General features: G+C 42.0%; 2 protein-coding genes across 2 annotated transcripts in view; both read right to left on the bottom strand.

Moving 5' to 3' along the window:
- LOC126942233 (zinc finger protein 675) overlaps positions 1-21,103 on the bottom strand; it is a 328,161-nt gene that overhangs the window by 54,851 nt on the left and 252,207 nt on the right. The gene's annotated exons all lie outside the window — the stretch shown is intronic.
- Positions 1,647-17,540, bottom strand: LOC126942228 (zinc finger protein 681). The gene is made up of 4 exons (XM_050769583.1): positions 17,406-17,540; positions 14,096-14,222; positions 13,492-13,584; positions 1,647-4,044 (listed from the first exon to the last, which is right to left on the bottom strand). Exons 1-4 carry the CDS (start codon positions 17,406-17,408, stop codon positions 2,408-2,410), a joined length of 1,860 nt encoding a protein of 619 aa, XP_050625540.1. The 5' UTR covers positions 17,409-17,540; the 3' UTR covers positions 1,647-2,407.

The raw sequence follows: 21,103 nt of genomic DNA, 5'->3' as shown, positions 1-21,103 counted from the left end.
GTGGAATAAATAATCTAAAACACTTTTTTTCCCCAAAGGCTTGGCATAGTTGCCTGCTTTTTGAAATGGCTAGATTACTAACCAGAAGCAAAAACAAGATTTTCGTTTTTCTCAATCAGTATGTTTTTGACATTTTGAAATTTAGAATCCTGGCTAAAGGATTTTAGTAAGTGGCTTACTAAAGTAGTCAAGGCAATACAAGGAGAATTTTGACAGGTAGGAAAATGCATACTATATACACACATTGCCCTTCCCTGATTTGCTTCTTTTTTTTTTTTTTTTTTGAGACAGAGTCTTGCTCTGTTGTTCCGGCTGGAGTGCAGTAGTGCTGCAACCTCTGCCTCTTGGGTTCAAGCAGTTCTTCTGCCTCAGCCTCCCGAGTAGCTGGGATTACAGGCGCACACCACCATGCCCGGCTAATTTTTGTAGTTTTCGTAGAGACGGGGTTTCACCATATTGGCCAAAGTGGTCTCGAACTCCTGACCTTGTGATCAACCCACCTTGGCCTCCCAAAGTGCTGGGATTACAGGCATGAACCACCGCGTCTGGCCCTCTGACTTGCTCTAATATTGAAAGACTGCAGATTGCAAATCTAGTGTCTTGATTTAGAGTAAATTATCAAAATACTTATTTTCCAGTCAAATAATTGTATAAAATCAATGGGTAGGGTTGAGCCTGCACACTCTTCAACTGTAGACAGGTCTGCCAGCGAGAACTGGCACATGGACCCAGACCACTCCTTCCGCGCCTGCCACTTCCTGCAAGGGGCACAGGAGGTCACTCCTGGACTAGATATGAGCTGAGACTGGCGAGGAGGAGGAGGAGGAGGAGGAGGTAGGAGAGACAGGGTCTGTCAGGTTTGGTGGGGACACAGGAGGGGTGGGGGGAAGTGGTGGTGCCGACGAGGACGGAGAAGAGGGGTCAGGGTAAGGGGGAGGTTGGGCGGGGGACCGAAGAGGGGGCAGGGAAAGAGTATCAGGAGGCTAAGAGGAGGAGGAAGAATTGTCCTTCTCCTTGCTTGAGGGAGTAGATTTCACCAGCAAGACCTGGGGCAACGAACATCGGGCCCAGATGACCGGGTGTGAACGCAAGTCCCAAAAGGCCTGAACACAGGGTACTTCAGACCATTTGCCTAGTCTCTTGCAGAAGTTGGTCAGATCCGTGAGAATGGTAAAGTCTAGAGTGCCCTCTGCAGGCCACTGAGACTAGTTATCCAATTTATACTGCGGCCATGCCACTGTGCAGAAGAAAATAAGCGGCTTTCCTTTTAGGTCTTGGCTGAGACCTAAAGTCTAGAAATTAGCCAAGAGGCACCCCAGAGGGCATTTTGGGTCTGGTTTGGACTGGGCAGCCCTCATGGTCCTGAGGCAGGCAGTCCGGAGGCAGCAGGAGCGTCCTCTCACTGCCACATGGAGTGCGGCTATGGTGGCTTCCGGGGAGGTTGGACGTCTCCTAGTCCCCGGTGCCGAGGTCACAGTTGACCGGAGGGAGCCCCTGACGTGGCCGCGCGTTTCAGACAGGGATTCCCGGAGGGTGCCTGAAGGACAGGGGAAAACTTACCCAGCAGTGATCGAATCAAGTCTTGATTTTGGTGAAAACGGCTCCCGGCGCAGAGAGGAGGTCCCGGCTCAGAGGAGAGGAGAGCCTACCCGGACAGGCGGGGGACTGGGGGAAGCTTCCTCCCAGGCTTTCAGCAGCAATGTAATGTAAATGAGGGAGCCAAGCAAGAAGACACCAGGCATATGAGAACAAAGGCAGCCTTTATTGGGCTCATGGGAGAGGTTAACCAGTCCTCTAGCAGGAGGGCCGAGGAAGTCGCGCTTGGGGCGAGTATCCGGGGCCTTTTGTAGGGTGAGGTAGGCGGGGTTTGTAGGTTTCAGCTTTCTTGAGGTAGGTTTCGATTTCTGGGGAATAACATGTTCAGGAGCTGACGCAGAGCGGGGGTTCTTTGGCGGGTGCGGGCTTTTTTTGCACCCTGAGTCTTAGCAGGAAGTGAAGGGCAGGGAGTCCTAACAGAGGGCCTGCCATGCCAGGTGATATCGCCATGTTGGGTCTGAATTCCTGCCTAACTACAACCCGCTTTATGTTCATAATGTATGTCGTCAAAATGAATACTCTTCACTTTAGAGGCTTATATTTTCTGAAAGACTTTTGACGTAATTGCATGTATAATGCTTTTATTAAGTATGAACTCTCTGATGCTGAGATGTGAACAGGTATTAATGGCTTTTTCACATTCTGTATATTTGACATTTTTTTTCTAGTACAAATCGTTTCCTGTGCAATAAAGTGTGAGCATTGGTTACAAGTTTTGCCACATTCTTCACACTACGGTTTTTAGCATGAATTATCTTATGTACAATGAAGTGTGACAACCTTTAAAGGTTTTGTTACATTCTTCAGATTTCTAAGATTTCTCTCCAGTATAATTTCTTTTATGTTTAGAAAAATTTGAGGTGTTTTCAAAACCACTGTTACATCTTTTAGGTTTGTAGAGTTTCTCACCAGTATGAATTTTCTTATGTACAGTAAGATTTGAGGACTGGTTAAAAGCTTTGCCACATTTTTCACATTGGTAGGGTTTCTCTCCAGTATGAATTCTCTTATGTCTAGTAAGGTGTGAGGACTGGTTAAAGGCTTTACCACATTCTTCACATTGGTAGAATTTCTCTCCAGTATGAATTACTTTATGTGTAGTAAGGTGTGAGGAATGGTTAAAGGCTTTGCCACATTCTTCACATGTGTAGCGTTTCTCTCTAGTATGAATTTTCTTATGTTCAGTAAGTTTTGAGGATCGATAGAAAGCTTTGCCACATTCTTCACATTTGTAGGATTTCTCTCCAGTATGAATTCTCTTATGTGTAGTAAGAATTGAGGACTGGTTAAAAGCTTTGCCACATTCTTCACATTTGTAGGGTTTCTCTCCAGTATGAATTCTTTTATGTGTAGTAAGGTTTGAGAACTGCTTAAAGGCTTTGCCACATTCTTCACATTTGTATGGTTTCTCTTCAGTATGAATATTCTTATGTTCAGTAAGGTTTGAGGATTGGTTAGAAGTTTTGCCACATTTTTCACATTGGTAGGGTTTCTCTCCAGCATGAATGCTCTTATGTCTAGTAAGGTGTGAAGACTTGTTAAAAGCTTTGCCACATTCTTCACATTTGTAGGGTTTCTCTCCAGTATGAATCATCTTATGTGTAGTAAGGTGTGAGGACTGTCTAAAGGCTTTGCCACATTCTTCACATTTGTAGGGCTTCTCTCCAGTATGAATTATCTTATGTCTGGTAAGGTGTGAGGACTGGTTAAAGGCTTTACCACATTCTTCACATTTGTAGGCTTTCTCTCCAGTATGAATTATCTTATGTCTGGTGAGGTGTGAGGGCTGGTTGAAAGCTTTGCCATATTCCTTATATTCATTGAGTTTCTCTCTAGTATGAATTATCTTATGTGTAGTAAGGGTTGAGGACTGATTAAAGGCTTTGTCACATTCTTCATGTTTGTAGGGATTCTCTCCAGTATGAATTATTTTATGTGTTGTAATGTGTGATGACAGGTTAAAGGCTTTGCCACATTCTTCACATTTGTACGGTTTCTCTCCATTATGAATTCTTTTATGTTTAGTAAAGATTAAGGATCCATTAAAGGCTTTTCCACAGTCTTCACATTTGTAGAAATTTACTCTAGTACAAGTTATTTTACGTTGAGTTAGGTTTGAAAACATGCAAAATGATTTGCCAAATTCTTTACATTTAAAAGGTTTTTTTCCAGTGTGTCTTATCTTATGTCCATTTAAATTTGAAAATTTATGAAAGATTTTCATATATTCATCACAATGAAATAGTTTGCTCTGGGTAGCTGGCAAACATTGGTTAAGTCCATTGTAACCTCCTTTTTGCACCTTGCACTCATCCACACTTTTACCACATTTTCTTAACTGTAAATTCTCATGTTCACATTTTCCATGTCTTCTCAGTGTCACTTTTTGGAAAGAATCTTTTATGTTCTGCTCTGGTGAAAAGTCTTGGGCAAAATGAGAACAAGTAACTGAAAGAAATAAAAATAACAAACGACTTCACTTGACAGACTCTAAATATACTTTACAAATCCAACCTATACCATTATACAAATTACACAAGCAAGATGGCATAGCAAAATACCAAAGGCCCTAATTTCTTCTTTTTTTTTTTTTTCTGAGATGGAGTCTCAATCTGTCACTTGGGTTGGTCTGCAGCAGCGTGATCTCAGCTCACTGCAACCTCTGCCTCCCAGATTCAAGCAATTCTTTTGCCTCAGCCTCCTGAGTAGCTAGGATTACAGGCATGCACCACCATGCCCAGCTAATTTTTGTATTTTTAGTAGAAATGGGGTTTCACCATGTTGGCCAGGCTGGTCTCAAATTCCTGACCTCGTGATCTGCCCACCTCAGCCTCCCAAAATGCTGGGATTACAGGCATGAGCCACCGTGCCCAGCCCAAAGGCCCTAATTTCTTAATAGAAATATAAATGTAACAAAACCACATTGACCAAAATACATTTGTGGAAAATTTATAAATTAGTTAAGTGTGTGAGCAGAATGCAAAGAGCCACATAGAAAGAAAAGTCTGTTACATTTACCCAACACAGATCTTTCTGCTCCCCAATATAACATAATACCTTTAAAAGTAAATTGCCAACTTCAATTATTTTGCATATAGACGTACACCTGAGAGCAGATAATTTATAAAGAAAAAAGGTTGGCAGGACACGGTGGCTCATGCCTGTAATCACAGCACTTTGGGAGGCCAAGACAGGCGAATCAACTGAGGTCAGGAGTTTGAGACCAGCCTGACCAACATGGTGAAACCCTGTCTCTACTAAAAATACAAAATTAGCCAGGCATGGTGGTGCATGCCTGTAATCCCAGCTACTCAGGAGGCTGAGGCAGGAGAATCACTTGAACCAGTGAGGCAGAGGCTGCAGTGAGCCAAGATTGTGCCACTGCAGTCCAGCCTAGGTGACAGAGTGAGACTATGTCTCAAAAAAAAAAAAAAAGAAAAAAAGAAAAAAAGGAAAGAAAAAAAGAAAAAAAGTTATTTGGTACACACTTTGGCAGACTGTACAAGAAGTGTGTGCCAACGTTGGCTTCTGGTGAGGGTTTCACAAAGCTTACAATCATGGTGAAATGCAAAGAGTAACTGAACATACCACATGGCAAGGGACAGAGCAAGTGTGAAATAATGAACCAGTTCTCATTTAAATTAACAGAGGGTAAAGTTTTTGTTTACCAAGAGGTTGATGTCAAGCCGTAACACCTCCCACCAGGTTCTGCATCCAACATTGAGGACTGCATTGCAGCATAATATTTGGGGATTGTGAACATTTAGGTTATATCATAGACCAACAAGTCTTGACAGACATGTAAAAAATTTCCAGTTAAAAGCAAGAAAATACACAATATTCTTATTTGCACCTGGTGTATTCTGTTAGGATACACAACAAGTCTTATTAAGAATACCAGGTGGGTGCTGTGGCTCATGCCTATAATTTCAACACTTTGGGAGACCAAGATGGGAGGATCTCTTCGGGTCAGAAGTTTGAGACCAGCCTAGGCAACATAGTAGTACTCTGTCCCTACAAATAATCAATAAATTAGCCAGGCATGGTAGTGTATCTCTGTAGTCCCAGCTACTCAGGAGGCTGAGGTGAAAGGAGCACTTGAGCCCCGAAGGTTGAGGCTGCAGTAACTGCACTCCAGTCTCGGTAACAGAAAGAGATCCTGTCTCAAATTGACAACAACAACAACAAATAAATGCAAGAAAATAAAAATTATACACCGAATGTTTTCTGACTAAAACTGAATGAAACTGGAAATTGAGAGCACAAGTAAAACTGGCACATCCAAATATATATGAAAATAACACATACTCTTCAACATAGTTTTACTCAAGGGTCCAAAAATTTAATTTTTCAAAGATGTCTATACAACTTACGGTGATGAATACATTCAATATAATTTCTATAAAAATCCCCAAAGCACAATTTTTACAAGAATATTGTTTAAAATTTTTTAATTTGATTATAAACTAGAGCCAAACACTCATGAAAAAGAACAAGGAGGTGTTATATATCTGGATTTTAAAATATATTAATAGCTACAAATATAAGGTGGTACTGACACAAACACAGATAAACAGATGAAAAAACAGAATAGACAGCCCAGAAATACACTCTTCGGTATATGATTAAATAATCTTTTACAACGTTGCCATGAGCACACAATAGAGAAAAGACAATCTCTTCAAAAAATCATGTTGAAAACTGGACACCAACACTGATAAAGCTGGATTCTTTCTTTGTATCATATACAAAAAATATTTTAAATAAAATACTTAAACATATAAAAATTACTAACAAATCTCTTAGGAAAGAAAGAGAAATGACGTGATGTTGGTCTTGGCACCATTTTTTTTTGATATGACATTAAATGCATGAACAACAAAGAAAAAAGTAACTACACTACACTTCAAAATTTCCACACATCAAAAAAACATTAGAGTGATAATACCTTGTAGAAAATAAGCAAAAATATTTGCAAATTATATGTGATAAGAGTTAACTGTAGGGAGCTAAAGGCCCGAGGGTCATGACCAACTCAGCATTCCACTGAAGGCTATGTGATCAAACAGCAAACTGTTTATCATGAGTGCAGGATGTAGGCAAATTCACATCTGTGCCTGCCACCAGAAGGTTTGCTGAGGGCAGTCACTCCCTGGTGCCGTGCCGTGCTCCTTGAGGTTATCTACTGGAATATCTGGAGACTACTGTTCAAAGAATGCAGTCGTGCAAGCCTGCCCTAAGTGACTGACAACCACCCCCTTCTCCCTTCTCCCTCTCTCTCTTACTCAATAAATACCAAGGGCTATGGAAGTTCAGGACCCTTGTTCACTAGAAGCAAGGAGCCCCCTGACCCCTTCTTCCAAATATACTCTTTTGTTTTTGTCTTTATTCCCGCATTCATCCTCCTTTGTTCAGTCAAGCAAGGTCTATGGCAGTTAATACTGAGAATATATAAACAAGTCTTAAATGGACTAATAATTGAAATTCGTTTTCATCAAAAAAATACAAAAATGGGAAAAAGCGTTTGAAAGGACACAGGAAATTACATTTGTACAGAAATGCATAAAAATCACGTGAAAAAATCAACTCAAACCAATTAGAATGGCCACTATCAATTTTTTAAAAACATTAAATCTGGGCCGGGCGCGGTGGCTCAAGCCTGTAATCCCAGCACTTTGGGAGGCCGAGACGAGCGGATCACGAGGTCAGGAGATTGAGACCATCCTGGCTAACACAGTGAAACCCCGTCTCTACTAAAAATACAAAAACTTAGCCGGGCGAGGTGGCAGGCGCCTGTAGTCCCAGCTACTCGGGAGGCTGAGGCAGGAGAATGGCATGAACCCGGGAGGTGGAGCTTGCAGTGAGCTGAGATCCGGCCACTGCACTCCAGCCTGGGTGACAGAGCGAGACTCTGTCTCAAAAAAAAAAAAAAAAAAAAAAATGGAATTATTAAATACAATTCAATTTGTAAATCGATATGCAAACTCTGCAATGTAGGACCTAGAAGGCATATCTGAACACTGATGTTTACTGTACCAGTATTCACAAAACCCAAAAGACTGAAGCTACCCTTTCTTGACTTATAAATACATCAACAAATGTAACATATAAGTACAGTGGAATATTATTCAGCCCTAAAAAAAATCTTGACACACTTTAAGACAAATTTTGACAATATTATGTCACCTGAAATAAGCCAGTAACAAAATGATGGATACTATATGATCTCATTTATAGGAGATATCTTAAGTAGTCACACTCATAAAAACAGAAAGTAGAAGGATATTTGTCAAGGGCTGGAGAAAGGGTAAAATGTTCAGCTGTTACTTAATGGATATTGAGTTTTAGTTTTACAAGATGTAAAATTTTCAGAAGTCTTTTGCATAACAATGTGAATATACTTAACATGCCTGATATGTACAGCTTTTTTTTGAGACAGGGTCTCATTCTGTCATGCAAGGCAGAGTGCAGTGGCAGAATTATGGGTAAGTGTAGCCTCAAATTCCCAGACTCAAGTAATCTTCCTCTCTCAATCTTTCAAAGAGCTGGGACCACAGTTGCACCCAACCATGCCTGGGTTTAAAAAAAAAAAAAAAAATTGTAGAGAGGGAATCTCCATATGTTGCCCAGGCTGGTCTCAAACTTTTGGGATCAAGCAATCCTCCTGCCTTAACATCCCCAAATTCTGGGATTACACATGTAAGCCACAACCATGCCTGGCCCTGAAATGTACACTTCAATAGACTTAAGATGGTAAATTTTATGTTATGTGTTTTTACAATTAATTTTTCTCAAAATAAATCTGAAAAAATACAGAATCATAAATCTTTTCATAAATTATCTTCAAATCACAAAAGTATTTCTTTCACACAGAGCAAATATATATTCATCATTAAACACATGGTGAAAATAAAACTATTTCCATGACTACTCAATTAGACAAGATAAAACAACCACTGAAAATTAAGAAAAAAAAAAGTGGCAAGGGGGTGGGCCAGGCACAGTGGCTCATGCCAGTAATCTCAGCACTTTGGGAGACCGAGGTGAGCGGATCACCTGAGGTCGGAAGTTTGAGACGAGCCTGGCCAACATGTGAAACCCCATCTCTACTAAAAATGCAAAAATTATCTGGGTGTGGTGACATGCACCTGTAATCCCAGCTACTTGGGTGGCTGAGACTGGAGAATTGCTTGAACTTGGGAGGCAGAGGTTGCAGTTAGCCGAGATCATGCCATTGCACTCCAGCCTGGGAGACAGAGTAAGACTCCATCTCAAAAAAAACAAAGAAAAAGAAAAAGAAAAAATCAACTAAGAAAGAATATATACAAGATAAGTCATAACCAAAATTGTGGTTATATTTATAGATAAACACACAAATATATATACTGTCATTGTGATAGACATATGGCTGATGTATCTCTGAAGTAAATCCCACATTGACTTAAAATGTACAAACAGAATTGCAAATTGTCTGAAATTATAATACATATGTAAAATTAAAAAGCACAAGAAACTAATATTAAGAAACCTACACTAAAAAAACACACTAGTATGAACTGGAAAATAATGAGAGAAACGTTTACTCAAAATACGGTTTGCAGCCAGGTGTGGTGGCTCATGCCTGTAATCCCAGCACTTAGGGAGGCTGAGGTGGACAAATCTGACCTCAGAAGTAGGAGACCAGCCTGGCCAACACAGGGAAACCCCATCTCTACTAAAAATATGAAAATTAGCCAGGCCTTGTGGCATGTGCCTGTAGTCCCAGGTACTCCGGAGGCTGAAGTGGTAGGATCCCTTGAACATGGGAGGCAGAGGTTGCAGTGAGCTGAAATCACTCCACTGCACTTCAGCCTAGGCAACAGAGTGAGACTGCATCTCCAAAAAAAAAAAAAAAAAAAAAAAAAAAAAAAAAAAAAGGCCAGGCGCAGTGGCTCACACCTGTAATCCCAGCACTTTGGGAGGCTGAGGTAGGTGGATCATCTGAGGTTGGCAGTTCAAGACCAGCCTGACCAAAATGGAGAAACCCCATCTCTACTGAAAAAAAAGTACAAAATCAGCCAGGCATGGTGGCATATGCCTATAATCCCAGCTACTAGGGAGGCTGAGGCAGGAGAATTGCTTGAACCTGGCAGGAGGAGGTTGCAGTGAGCCGAGACTGCGCCATTGCACTCCAGCCTGTGCAATAAGAGCAAAACTCCACCAAAAAAAAAAAAAAAAAAAATGTGGTTTGCAATATTGATGTACCATTAAAAATTTCTCTAAATAGGCTGGGTGTGGTGGCTTACACATGCAATCCCAGCACTTTGGGTGGCTGAGGCGGGTGGATTACTTGAGGTTGGGAGTTCAAGACCAGCCTGACCAACATGGTGAAACCCCGTCTCTACTAAAAATACAAAATTAGCCGGCCGGTTTGGCACATGGCTGTAATCCTAGCTACTCGGGAGTCTGAGGCAGGAGAATCGCTTGAACCTGGGAGGCAGAAGTTGCAGTGACCCTAGACTGCGCCATTGTACTCTAGTCTGAAGACAGAGTAAGACTCCGTCTCAAAAAAAAAAAAAAAAAGGAAACAAAAACAAAAACAAACTCTATTCTCTACATCAATGTAATATGTGACTGTGTACTCACAGAAGGCAGGTATTTTGAATAACTGGCATGTGCTCCACAGCAGTAAAATTTCAAAGAAAATGAAGTGCAATCATAAACAGAAGATTCTAATGAGAAATTTTTAATAAATAAGCATTTAAAAGAAACTAATGAGAAACTTTTAATAAGCATTTAAAAGAAACTAGAGACAATTTTTTTTTTTTTTTTGAGACGGAGTCTCGCTCTGTCACCCAGGTTGGAGTGCAGTGGCACGATCTCCGCTTACTGCAACCTCTGCCTCCCGGGTTCATGCCATTCTCTTGCCTCAGCCTCCTGAGTAGCTGGGACTACAGGCTCCTGCCACCATGCCTGGCTAATTTTTTTTTTTGTATTTTTTGTAGAGATGGGGTTTCATCATGTGAGCCTGGATGGTCTCTATCTCCTGACCTCGTGATCTGCCCACTTCGGCCTCCCAAAGTGCTGGGATTACAGGCGTGAGCCACTGCACCCAGTCTGAGGTTGGAAAATTGCTTCAGGCCAGGATTTCAAAACCAGCCTGGGTTATGTAGCAAGACCCAATCTCCAAATTAAGTGCCTTTAGGAGAGCTTTGAGATCCACGGAGGGAGTTGTGAAACTGCTAATGCCCAATTCTGAGGAATGCTCCTTTTCAGAAGGCAGGTGGCAAACTACAGAACTCCTGTTTTCCAGTGTAGACCAGGAAATGGCCTACCCAACTTGGTCTTCTGATAATTCTGAAATTACCCTGTAATCATCTCATACTTTTCCCAGCCACAGTCTGTAAGAGGTCACACCCTTTCAGAGGCCTTGAGAAAGGTACCCACTTATAGCCATGCAGCAGGCCTGCAGACCTTGGTCCCTGAAGCAGTTCAATGACTCAGTTTCAGATACCTGAGCCACAGTTCACAGCCAGTTCTGTCTATGTTAAAGCCCACTCAGTGACCTGGAAAAATCCTCTCTGATATACAGTGAATGCCATACTCATCCACATTCTTAAATAAGTCTTACCATATACAGACCTGACTGCAGAAACCTGCCCTAGTGTCTGCCCTACAGGTCAAAGTCTTGAGGGAAATTCAGTCTGTCCAAAAAATAAAATGTGAATTACAACTACCCAAACCCCTTGTAAGAAGCCAACTGAAGGTGGACCCCAGTGCAGACCCAGCAGCCTTGTGACCAAGCTACATCCCCTTTCCACTACAAACCCAGAGGGCATCTCATGACCCTGGGGGCCCAATAAAAGATCTTTACCTTCTGAAAACAGGTTATAAAAACTTGAAGAGGTGTTTGCTTTTTCAAGTTTAAAGACACTAATACAAAACTGCATTTTGCCTATTGTCAATGCTTCTATTTTAACAAAGAACATTAAGTATGTGGCAAAAGAATTAGTCAAAAAAATGAAAAAGAGCCATTGAAACTGAAGACAAGGGCCAGGCATGGTGGCTCACGCCTGTAATCCCAGCACTTTGGGAGGCTGAGGCGGGTGGATCACAAGGTCAGGAGTTCGAGACCAGCCTGGTCAACATACTGAAACCCATCTATACTAAAAATACAAAAATTAGCCAGGCATGGTGGTGCGTGCCTGTAGTCCCAGCTATTTGGGAGGCTGAGGCAGGATAATCGCTTGAACCTGGGAGGCAGAGGTTGCAGTGAGCCGAGATTGCACCACTGTACTCCAGCCTGGGCAACAGAGTGAGACTTTGTCTCAAAAAAAAAAAAAATCTTATTTACGACAGCATTAAAATAAATTTCTGAGAAGAAATGTAATCAAAGAGGTAGAAAATCTTTACAATGAAAGATATATCAAAGAAATTAGAAAAGACACAAATAAATTGGAAATATTTCATGTCTATAGATTGAAAGAATAAATACTGCTAAAGTGCCATGTTGGCCAGGCGTGGTGGCTCACGCCTGTAATCCCAGCACTTTGGGAGGCTGAGGCAGGCAGATCACGAGGTCAAGAGATGGAGACCATCCTGGCCAACATAGTGAAACTCTGTCTCTTAGTATACTAAAACAAAAAATAGCTGGGCGTGGTGGTGAGCTCCTGTACTTCCAGCTACTTGGGGGGCTGAGGCAGGATAATAGCTTGAACCTGGAAGGGAGAGGTTGCAGTGAGCCAAGATTGTGCCACTGCACTCCAGCCTGGCGAAAGAGTGAGACTTCGTCTCAAAATAAAAAGTGCCATGTTAATGGCACTTAGATCTATAGATTCAAAAAATGGCACTTGATCTATAGATTCAATAAACTCCCTATCAAAATTCCAGTGGCGTTTTACAGTAATGAAAAATACAAGTCTAAAATTTATATATGAAACTACAATAAACTTTGAATAGTGAAAGCACTCTTGAGAAAATAAAAACAAAGCTGAACGACATCATACTTTATAATTTCAAACTATATTTGAAGACTATAGTAATACAAACAGGATGGAATGTGCAGAGAAATGAACAAAAACCTACTACTCTCACACATTGCAGAGGCGATGCAAAAAGAGAACTTAAAAAATAGTTTAACATAGAGTTTCTCAAAATTATGCAGATATCTGTGTGTCCCCCAAAACAATGGAAAAGCACTCAGATTTTGCAGTCTCTTATATGCCATTAAGACGACTTTGGCTCTCACTCTAAATTAGAAGGCAGATCACTGAAGGGAAAGCAGAGTCCTAAGAGAACTTAAAAGCATAAGATAGAAGACGCTGTTATGTGACAGCAAAATAGAAAAACTCAGCCAGGTGCTGTGGCTCATGCCTGTAATCCCAGCACTTTCAGAGGCCAAGGTGGGTGGATCACCTAAGGTTAGGAGTTCAAGACCAGCCTGGCCAACACACAGTGAAACCCCGTCTCTACTAAAAAAAAAAAAATACAAAAATTAGCTGGGCATGGTAACGCACACCTGTAGTCCCAGCTACTTGGGAAGCTGAGGCAGAAGAATCGCTTGAACCCTGGAGGTGGAGGTTGCAGTGAGCCGAAACTGTGTCACTGCACTCCGGCCTGGGTGACAGAACTAGACTCCATCTCTCAAAAGAAAAAAAAAAAAGAAAAGAAAAACTTGGGCTTTCCAGAAGTGAGCTGAGATTGAGGCTGTGCCACTGCACTCCAGCCTGGGTGACAGAGTGAGACTCCATCTCTCAAAGGAAAAAAAAAGAAAAGAAAAGAAAAACCCAGGCTTTCCAGAAACTACTTCCTTTGGAACATAGCTTCCCAAATCACATTATTAAGGACTAGCTTTTTCTTTGACCTTTAAACCGTTCATCTATGTTATCTGTTGTATTCACTTTCACTCTCACCTACCTGGTTTGGCCACCATCCTATGTCTCTTTCTAGTCCAAGGCTCTTTTTCTTGCTCCAGACAGGTGATCAGATCTGGCTTAGAGACAGCAATACCTGTTTTATTGAAAATAAATAACATAAATCTTGCTCATATTCTCTAATCACCAACATGGCAATGTGCTCAGTAAAGAGGGTGAAATAGAAGATTCTTGTAAATCAATTCCAAAATATTGATTTACAAAAGAAATTTCTAAATATTTAGAAAATATTTTAAATTTGTTAGTTCTTAATTTCACTGTCCAGTCCAGTACAACAAATCAAAAATTAGTGTTGGTAATTAGATTTTAAAGTGTGGGCAATAATATTTTATGCCACTAAACTTCTGGAATTACCACTCTAATCTAGAGTGAAGAATACAGATTAGCTCAGGAATGCAGAAAGTTCAGGTTAAGATGAAATAGCTTAAAGAAATTCTTTTCTACAGAGATGAAACCCTAAGATTTTTATAAAAACAGGGATCTGAAACTCACTTATGCAAAGCATAAATTACCTAAAAACATTACACAAAAAAGAAAAATGAAATCTTTAGGATATAATAGGAATTCTGTATTGAAGTTATCCTCACCCAAGAAGACCAGGTTTCTGTAGTTCTCTAACATCACATTCCTATATAAATTCTGCTGTATAGTGTCCAGGCATTGCCACTCCTCCAGAGAGAATTCTACGGCCACATCCCTAAATTTCAATGGTTCCTGAAAAACACACACACACATACACATACATATTTACAAAGTGGCCATGGAAAGAATTTATAATTTGACTCAAGGTAAAATAAGAAAGTGAAGAGAACTGGTTCTGACTTACATAAATGACTGAAATTATCCAATAAAATAATTTTTTTTACACAGGAACATTCTCTGATCTATTCTCTAACTATGAGAAAAGAAAGTCACAGTAGATCTATAACACCAGACCTAAATAAATTGCCAGTCAGAACGGTAATTATTAAAAAGTCAAGAAACAATAAATGCTGGTGAGGCTGTGGAGAAATATGAATGCTTTTACAATGTTGGTGGAAATGTAAATTAGTTCAACCATTATGGAAGACAGTGCGGTGATTCCTCAAGGATCTAGGACCAGAAATACCATTTGACCCAGTGATACCATTCCTGAGTATATACTCACAAGAATATAAATCATTCTACTAGAAAGACTAATATGTTTATTGCATCACTGTTTACAATAGCAAAGATATGGAACCAACCTAAATGCCCATCAATGATAGAATGGATAAAGAAAATGTGGTACATACACAACCATGGAATACTATGCAGCCATAAAAAGGAATGAGATCATGTATTTTGCAGGGACATGGATGCAGCTGAAAGCTATTATCCTCAGAAAACTAACACAGGAACAGAAAACCAAACACTGCATGTTGTCACTCATTAGTAAGAACTGAACAACGAGCACTCATAAACACAAGGAGAGAAACCACATACACCCGGGCCAGTCGGGGTGTGGGGGGACGAGGAGAGAAACAGCATTAGGATAAATAGCTAATGCATGCCGGGCTTAAAACCTAGATGATGGGTTGATAAGTACAGCAATCCACCATGACACATGTATACCTATGTAACAAACCTACACGTTCTGCACTTGTATCCCGAAACTTAAAGTAAAATAGAAAAAAATATATATTATAAAAGACTATACTTAGAAATAAATAACAAAAATTTTTCAATTTTTTTTTTTTTTTTTTGAGTTGCAGTCTCGCTCTGTCACCCAAGCTGGCGTGCCATGACATGATCTTGGCTCACTGCAACCTCTGTCTCATGGGTTCAAGCAATTCTCCAACCTCAGCCTCCAGAGTAGCTGGGATTACAGATGTCCGTCACCACACCTGGCTAATGTTTGTATTTTTAGTAGAGACAGGCTTTCACCATGTTGGCCAGGCTGGTCTCAAACTCCTCACCTCGTGATCCACTTGCCGTGCCCTCCCAAAATGCTGGGATTACAGGCATGAGCCACCTCAACCGGCTTATAAAAGTTATAGTTAAGGCCGGGCGCGGTGGCTCAAGCCTGTAATCCCAGCACTTTGGGAGGCCGAGACGGGCGGATCACGAGTTCAGGAGATGGAGACCATCCTGGCTAACACGGTGAAACCCCGTCTCTACTAAAATACAAAAAAAATTAGCCGGGCGAGGTGGCGGGCGCCTGTAGTCCCAGCTACTCGGGAGGCTGAGGCAGGAGAATAGCGTGAACCCGGGAGGCGGGGCTTGCAGTGAGCTGAGATCCGGCCACTGCACTCCAGCCTGGGCGACAGAGCAAGACTCCGTCTCAAAAAAAAAAAAAAAAAAAAAAAAAAAAAAAAAAAAAAAGTTATAGTTAAAAGTGCTGAGATACTACAAAAGTAAAAAGAAAAAAGATTATGTTACAGGGCACTGTGCCTGAGATAACATATTATGTAATTTAATTTTTATAACACCCTGGGAGCTGGTACTGTTTAATAATTCCCAGGATTTAAAGTCCAGCATTTTTATTTCTTCTGTTTCTCTGTCATTGATTTTTTTTTAAATATAAACAATAAAAGCTAAATATAGACAGAAATGCAGAAAGAATTTAATGTATTTTAGAAAAATTTATATTCTTTATGTTTACTTTTTTGTGACTTGTGGAGCAACTCCTAGATCTGTAGGAATAGAAAACAAGTTGCTAGATAGAATGCAAGTACTAGTTTCAATAAAAAATTATAACCCTAAAATATATACTTTATTTTTAAAATTTATTTGCTTTTGTGTTTCGGGAATTGTAAGCACCAGCTCTAGAAAGGCAGCAGAATTCACCAGTCAAAACTCTGATCTCCACTAATCAGTTCTATGAGGCAACACCTCAGGGTAGGGCCAGACCTATATAAGGCCTCCAAAAAGGTGAACCTGAGCAGAACTGGGGCAGGGAGTGGATTCTATGTAGAATTCTGTTCTCTATGCCACTGGGATATTTCCAGTTCTGTTTTTCCTAAAATGACCTTAAAAAAAAACTTAAATCTCAGAGTTCGTATAATTTTAACCTTTCTTAGACACTGCCCTATCAATTATATGTAACATATACTAATAAGCAATTTAAACAAATTTATAAAGGTTTTCTAGGGTAATTTTATTAAAAGACAAATATGTATTAACAAGGTAAAAGAAATAAATATCCCTTCAGGTGATGACATCACAAGTCACAATTATATAAAGAAAGTGGCACAAATACAGCCCAAGTTTTCTGCACACATCTGTTTATTGTACCAATTATATGATGTTTAATTTAACCATTATCCAGCTGTTAGTCTACACTAAAAGCTCCTGGATTGTAGGGACCATGACTGCTTCATCTATTTTTCTAATGGCCATATGAAAAGAAAACAATTTAGCCGGGCGTGGTGGCACATATCTGTAATTACAACTACTCGGGAGGCTGCCTCGAACAGCCTGGCCTCGTGGTCTGCCCGCCTCAGCCTCCCAAAGTGCTGGGATTACATGCATGAGCCACCGCGCCAACCCTTTTGACTCCCATACATTTTTTAATAGAAGGAAAGAGAAACTGGGAATGCCACGGGCCAAAGCTCTTCCCACTCATGAACCCGGCATCCGTCTGGATTCTTCCCTGACGACCCTCCCATGGTCCCTGCACAATCCGGGAGAGACCCGGCGTTGCGGGTGCGGAGCCGCCCAGAGAGAGCTGCAGACCAGGACGCAGTCACTGACCAGGGAAGAGACAGGACGCCCGGGGGGCTGGCTGGCTGCGCAGCCGCCATCTTATGGTCGAAGGGGACTAAGGCTGACCCGGGCGAGAACTCAGGGCGCAGATTGTGGAACTGACTGCGGCGAGGTCTGCGTCTCGCCATAGCCCCTTCCCCTCTCTCGGGATGTCGGACCCGGCATTCTCACCATTTCTAGGTTTCCGGGGACCCTGGCGTCTTAGATATGGATCTCCAATACCTGCCCGTCACGGAGCCACAGAGACTCGGCCCCTAAAAACAGAGGACACAGAGCAGTGAAAGCAAAACCTGGAGCTCCGGCTGCAGAGAGAGACAAAGGCCCCGCCAAACCCGGAAGCCGCCCTGTCCGCTCTACCTGCATTCCTGATTGGACAGTTCCCAGCCCAGCGTCCCTGATTAGATAATAAGTAAAACCCCACCCCCTCAGGTCCTGAATGACAGAAGATGTGATCAGATGCTCGGCCGCATGAAGACTAACAGCCTAAGTTGCAGCCTTTTCAGACAGGGCTCCCTCCCAGAGCTGAGCTGGGCCCACCCAAAAGGGTATTTGCCTTTAACCGTCTGTGTAAGGTCACATGCATTTCAAATAATAGACTAGATAGCTATTCAAAAATAAATACATATATAATAACGATTATTTTAAAATTTCAGCTTTTATGACCGTCCTGGTTTCTGGCAGCCATAGTCCCTACCCTGACAGCCCCCAGCCCAGATGGCATTCAAATCTTCCTGGATGGGCTTGCAGCCCGTCACTCACCCGCTCTTTAGCACTGCCTTGTGTTGGTTACTCAGGCCCTGGGAAAGGATGTGGGGATTGTAGGTCGAGGGTGGGAACCGCCTCACACCCAGAGTTCATCTGGTCTCACGCCAGCAAGTAAGCCCATGAAGCACAGCTCTAGACCCTGAGCGTTGGCACCTCCAGCTGCACTTTCTATTTATATATCAGGGTTTTTTTTTTTTTAAATTTTTATTTATTTATTTATTTTTAGATGGAGCCTTGCTCTGTTGCCCAGGCTGGAATGCAGTGGCACAATCTCAGATCACCACAACCTCTGCCTTACGGGTTCAAGCGATTCTCCTGCCTCAGCCTCCCGAGGAGCTGGGACTACAGGTGCGTGCCGCCATGCCTGGCTAATTTTTGTGTTTTTAGTAGAGACGGGGTTTCACTATGTTCAGGCTGGTCTTGAACTCCTGACCTCGTGATCCACACCCCTCAGCTTCCCAAAGTGCTGGGATTACAGGTGTGAACCACCGCGCCTGGCTATATATCAGGTTTTTAAAACCATAAACAGACACAAAAGCAGCCACTTTGATTGAGGAGAAAGTGGGAGCCTAAAGCAGCTGACCCTCAAACAGCTCCACCAAGCCCCAGGCCAGGCCATCTGAACCCTCCAAGGCCACATGATAGTTACAGAGGATGGCAGTTCCCACAGGTACTTATCAAACACTATACTAGCTTCTCAGTCACAGAGTCTCAGAATTTCTCCTTGCAAATACCCTGTGAGGGGAGGCCCTGACTCTCTAGAGCACAGGAGGTTCCTAAGCTCTTCCCAGGAAATGGTTAACAAAGTGTGGAGGTGGTGGAAAGCCCAGTCAGAACAAGTGACTTCCCAGGGTCTCCCTAGACTCCATCCCCTCCTCCACATGGGGCCAGGAGGTGAAGCGAGCAGCCTCCTAAACCCCTCCATCCCACTCTCTCCTTGGTCAAAGTGGCTGTTTTTGTGTTTGCTTATTTATGGGATTTCAAAAACCTGATTTTTTATTTTGAGTAGCTTCGGGCTTGTGTGTATTTGTATAGGCTTTATTAGAAAGAAAAGGGCTTAAGACAATAACATTTTTAAAATGTCTCAGTGGGGAATAGACTTCCATGTCATGATCGATATTGCTGACCTCCTTCTGCTGCCTTTGTGCAAAGTATAAAGTGTGAGAAATGGCATGTGCTGGGTTGTGGTTTCAGTATGGGAGGGCAGTTCCTTAAGATGGAAACCAAGTCTCACTGAGCTGTAGAGCCGCACTCACCTTTTATCACATTCCCCACCATAGTCTTTCACTCTTCTTCTGTGCTTAAATTTCTTTCAATATACTTTATTTATTTATTTATTTATTTATTTTAAGACAGAGTTGTGCTGTGTTACCCAGGCTGGAGTGCCATGGTGCAATCTTGGCTCACTGCAACCTCCGCCTCCCAGGTCCAAGCAATCCTCCTGCCTCAGTCTCCGAAGAGTTGGGATTACAGACACGGGCCACCACGCCGTGCTAATTGTTGTAGGTTTAGTAGAGTAGGGGTTTCACCATGTTGGGCAGGCTGGTCTCGAACTCCTGACCTCATGGGATCTGCCCACCTTGGCCTCCCAAAATGCTGGGATTACAGGTGTGAGCCACCATGCCTGGCAAACATATATATTATTTTGATTATATATATAAGGTGTATATATACATATATATAGGGAATATATATGTGTATGTTTGTGTGTGTATATATGTGTATATATATGTGTGTGCGATTTTGTGTGTGTGTGTGTACACATAGAGGTCTCACTCTGTCACCCAGACTGGAGTGTAGTGGCTGAATGAAGGGTCACTGCAGCCTCAACCTCCAGTGATCCTTCTACCTCAGCCTGTTGAGTAGCTGGGACTATAGGCACGCAACACCAAACAAGGCCAATTTTTAAAATTTTTGTAGAGACTGAGTCTCACTACATTGCCCAGACTGGTCTTGAACCCCTGGGCTTAAGCAATCATTCCACCATGGCTTTCCAAAGTGTTTCGATTACAGGTGTTAGCCATCAAACCCTGCCAACAATATTTTTTAAAGAACTGTTACAACCAAATTATGAGCTATAGTTGTGCCACTGCATTCCAGCCTGAGCACCAGAGTGAGACCTTGTCTCCAAAAACAAAACAAAACAAAACAAAAAAACTTATGACCAAATTAAATTTCTAAGGTTGTGTCCTCTGTGTCCCCTTCCTGCCCTGTAAGCTATCACTGTTAAATATTATGGGTATTGAGAAAACTGTTAGATATTATTAAGAAATTCCTATATATCCTCTAAGTGAGATAAGGTATTCTGATGTGACCCAATATTTCCTCACCCCTACCTCCAGAGTCTAAACTAGCAAATCAAATCAGGACACCCACAAAGAATAGCTGGTCATTTTCAATTAGAAAATTAAATACCAGCGATTTTAAAAAAGAGAAGCCAAACTGAAATGCAGTGTAGTCAGGGCACAATTACCCTGGAATAGCCACTTCACACGGAATGACTGAGGAGCCTTTCTTTCTTTTTTTTTTGAGAGGGAGTCTTGCTCTGTTGCCCAGGCTGGAGTGCAGTGGCACGGTCTTGGCTCACTGCAAACTCTGCCTGGTAGGTTCATGCCATTCTCCTGCCTCAGCCTCCCAAGTAGCTGGGGCAACAGGCGCCCGCCACCACGCCTGGCTAATTTTTTGTATTTTTAGTAGAGATGGGGTTTCACCGTGTTAGCCATGATGGTCTCGATCTCCTGACCTCGTGATCCGCCCGTCTCAGTCTCCCAAAGTGAGGAGCCTTTCTAAGATGAACAAATTTGGGTAACACAATTCTTCTTTCTTTTTTTTTTTTTTTTTTTTTTTTTAAGTAGAGACGGGGTTTCACCGTGTTAGCCAGGATGGTCTCGATCTCCTGACCTCGTGATGCGCCCGTCTCGGCCTCCCAAAGTGCTGGGATTACAGGCTTGAGCCACCGCGCCCGGCCTTTTTTTTTTTTTTTTTTTTTTTTTTTTTTTTTTTTTTGGCTCACTGCAACCTCCGCCTCCCGGATACAAGCAGTTCTCCTGCCTCAACCTCCAGAGGAGCTAGCTGGGTTTCCGGCGCACGCCACCACGCCCGGT

The sequence above is a fragment of the Macaca thibetana genome, chromosome 19 (genome assembly GCF_024542745.1).
Source record: "Macaca thibetana thibetana isolate TM-01 chromosome 19, ASM2454274v1, whole genome shotgun sequence".
Lineage (NCBI taxonomy): Eukaryota > Metazoa > Chordata > Mammalia > Primates > Cercopithecidae > Macaca > Macaca thibetana.
Note: the sequence above shows the minus strand (reverse complement) of the source record. Positions and strands in the feature narration are given on the sequence as shown.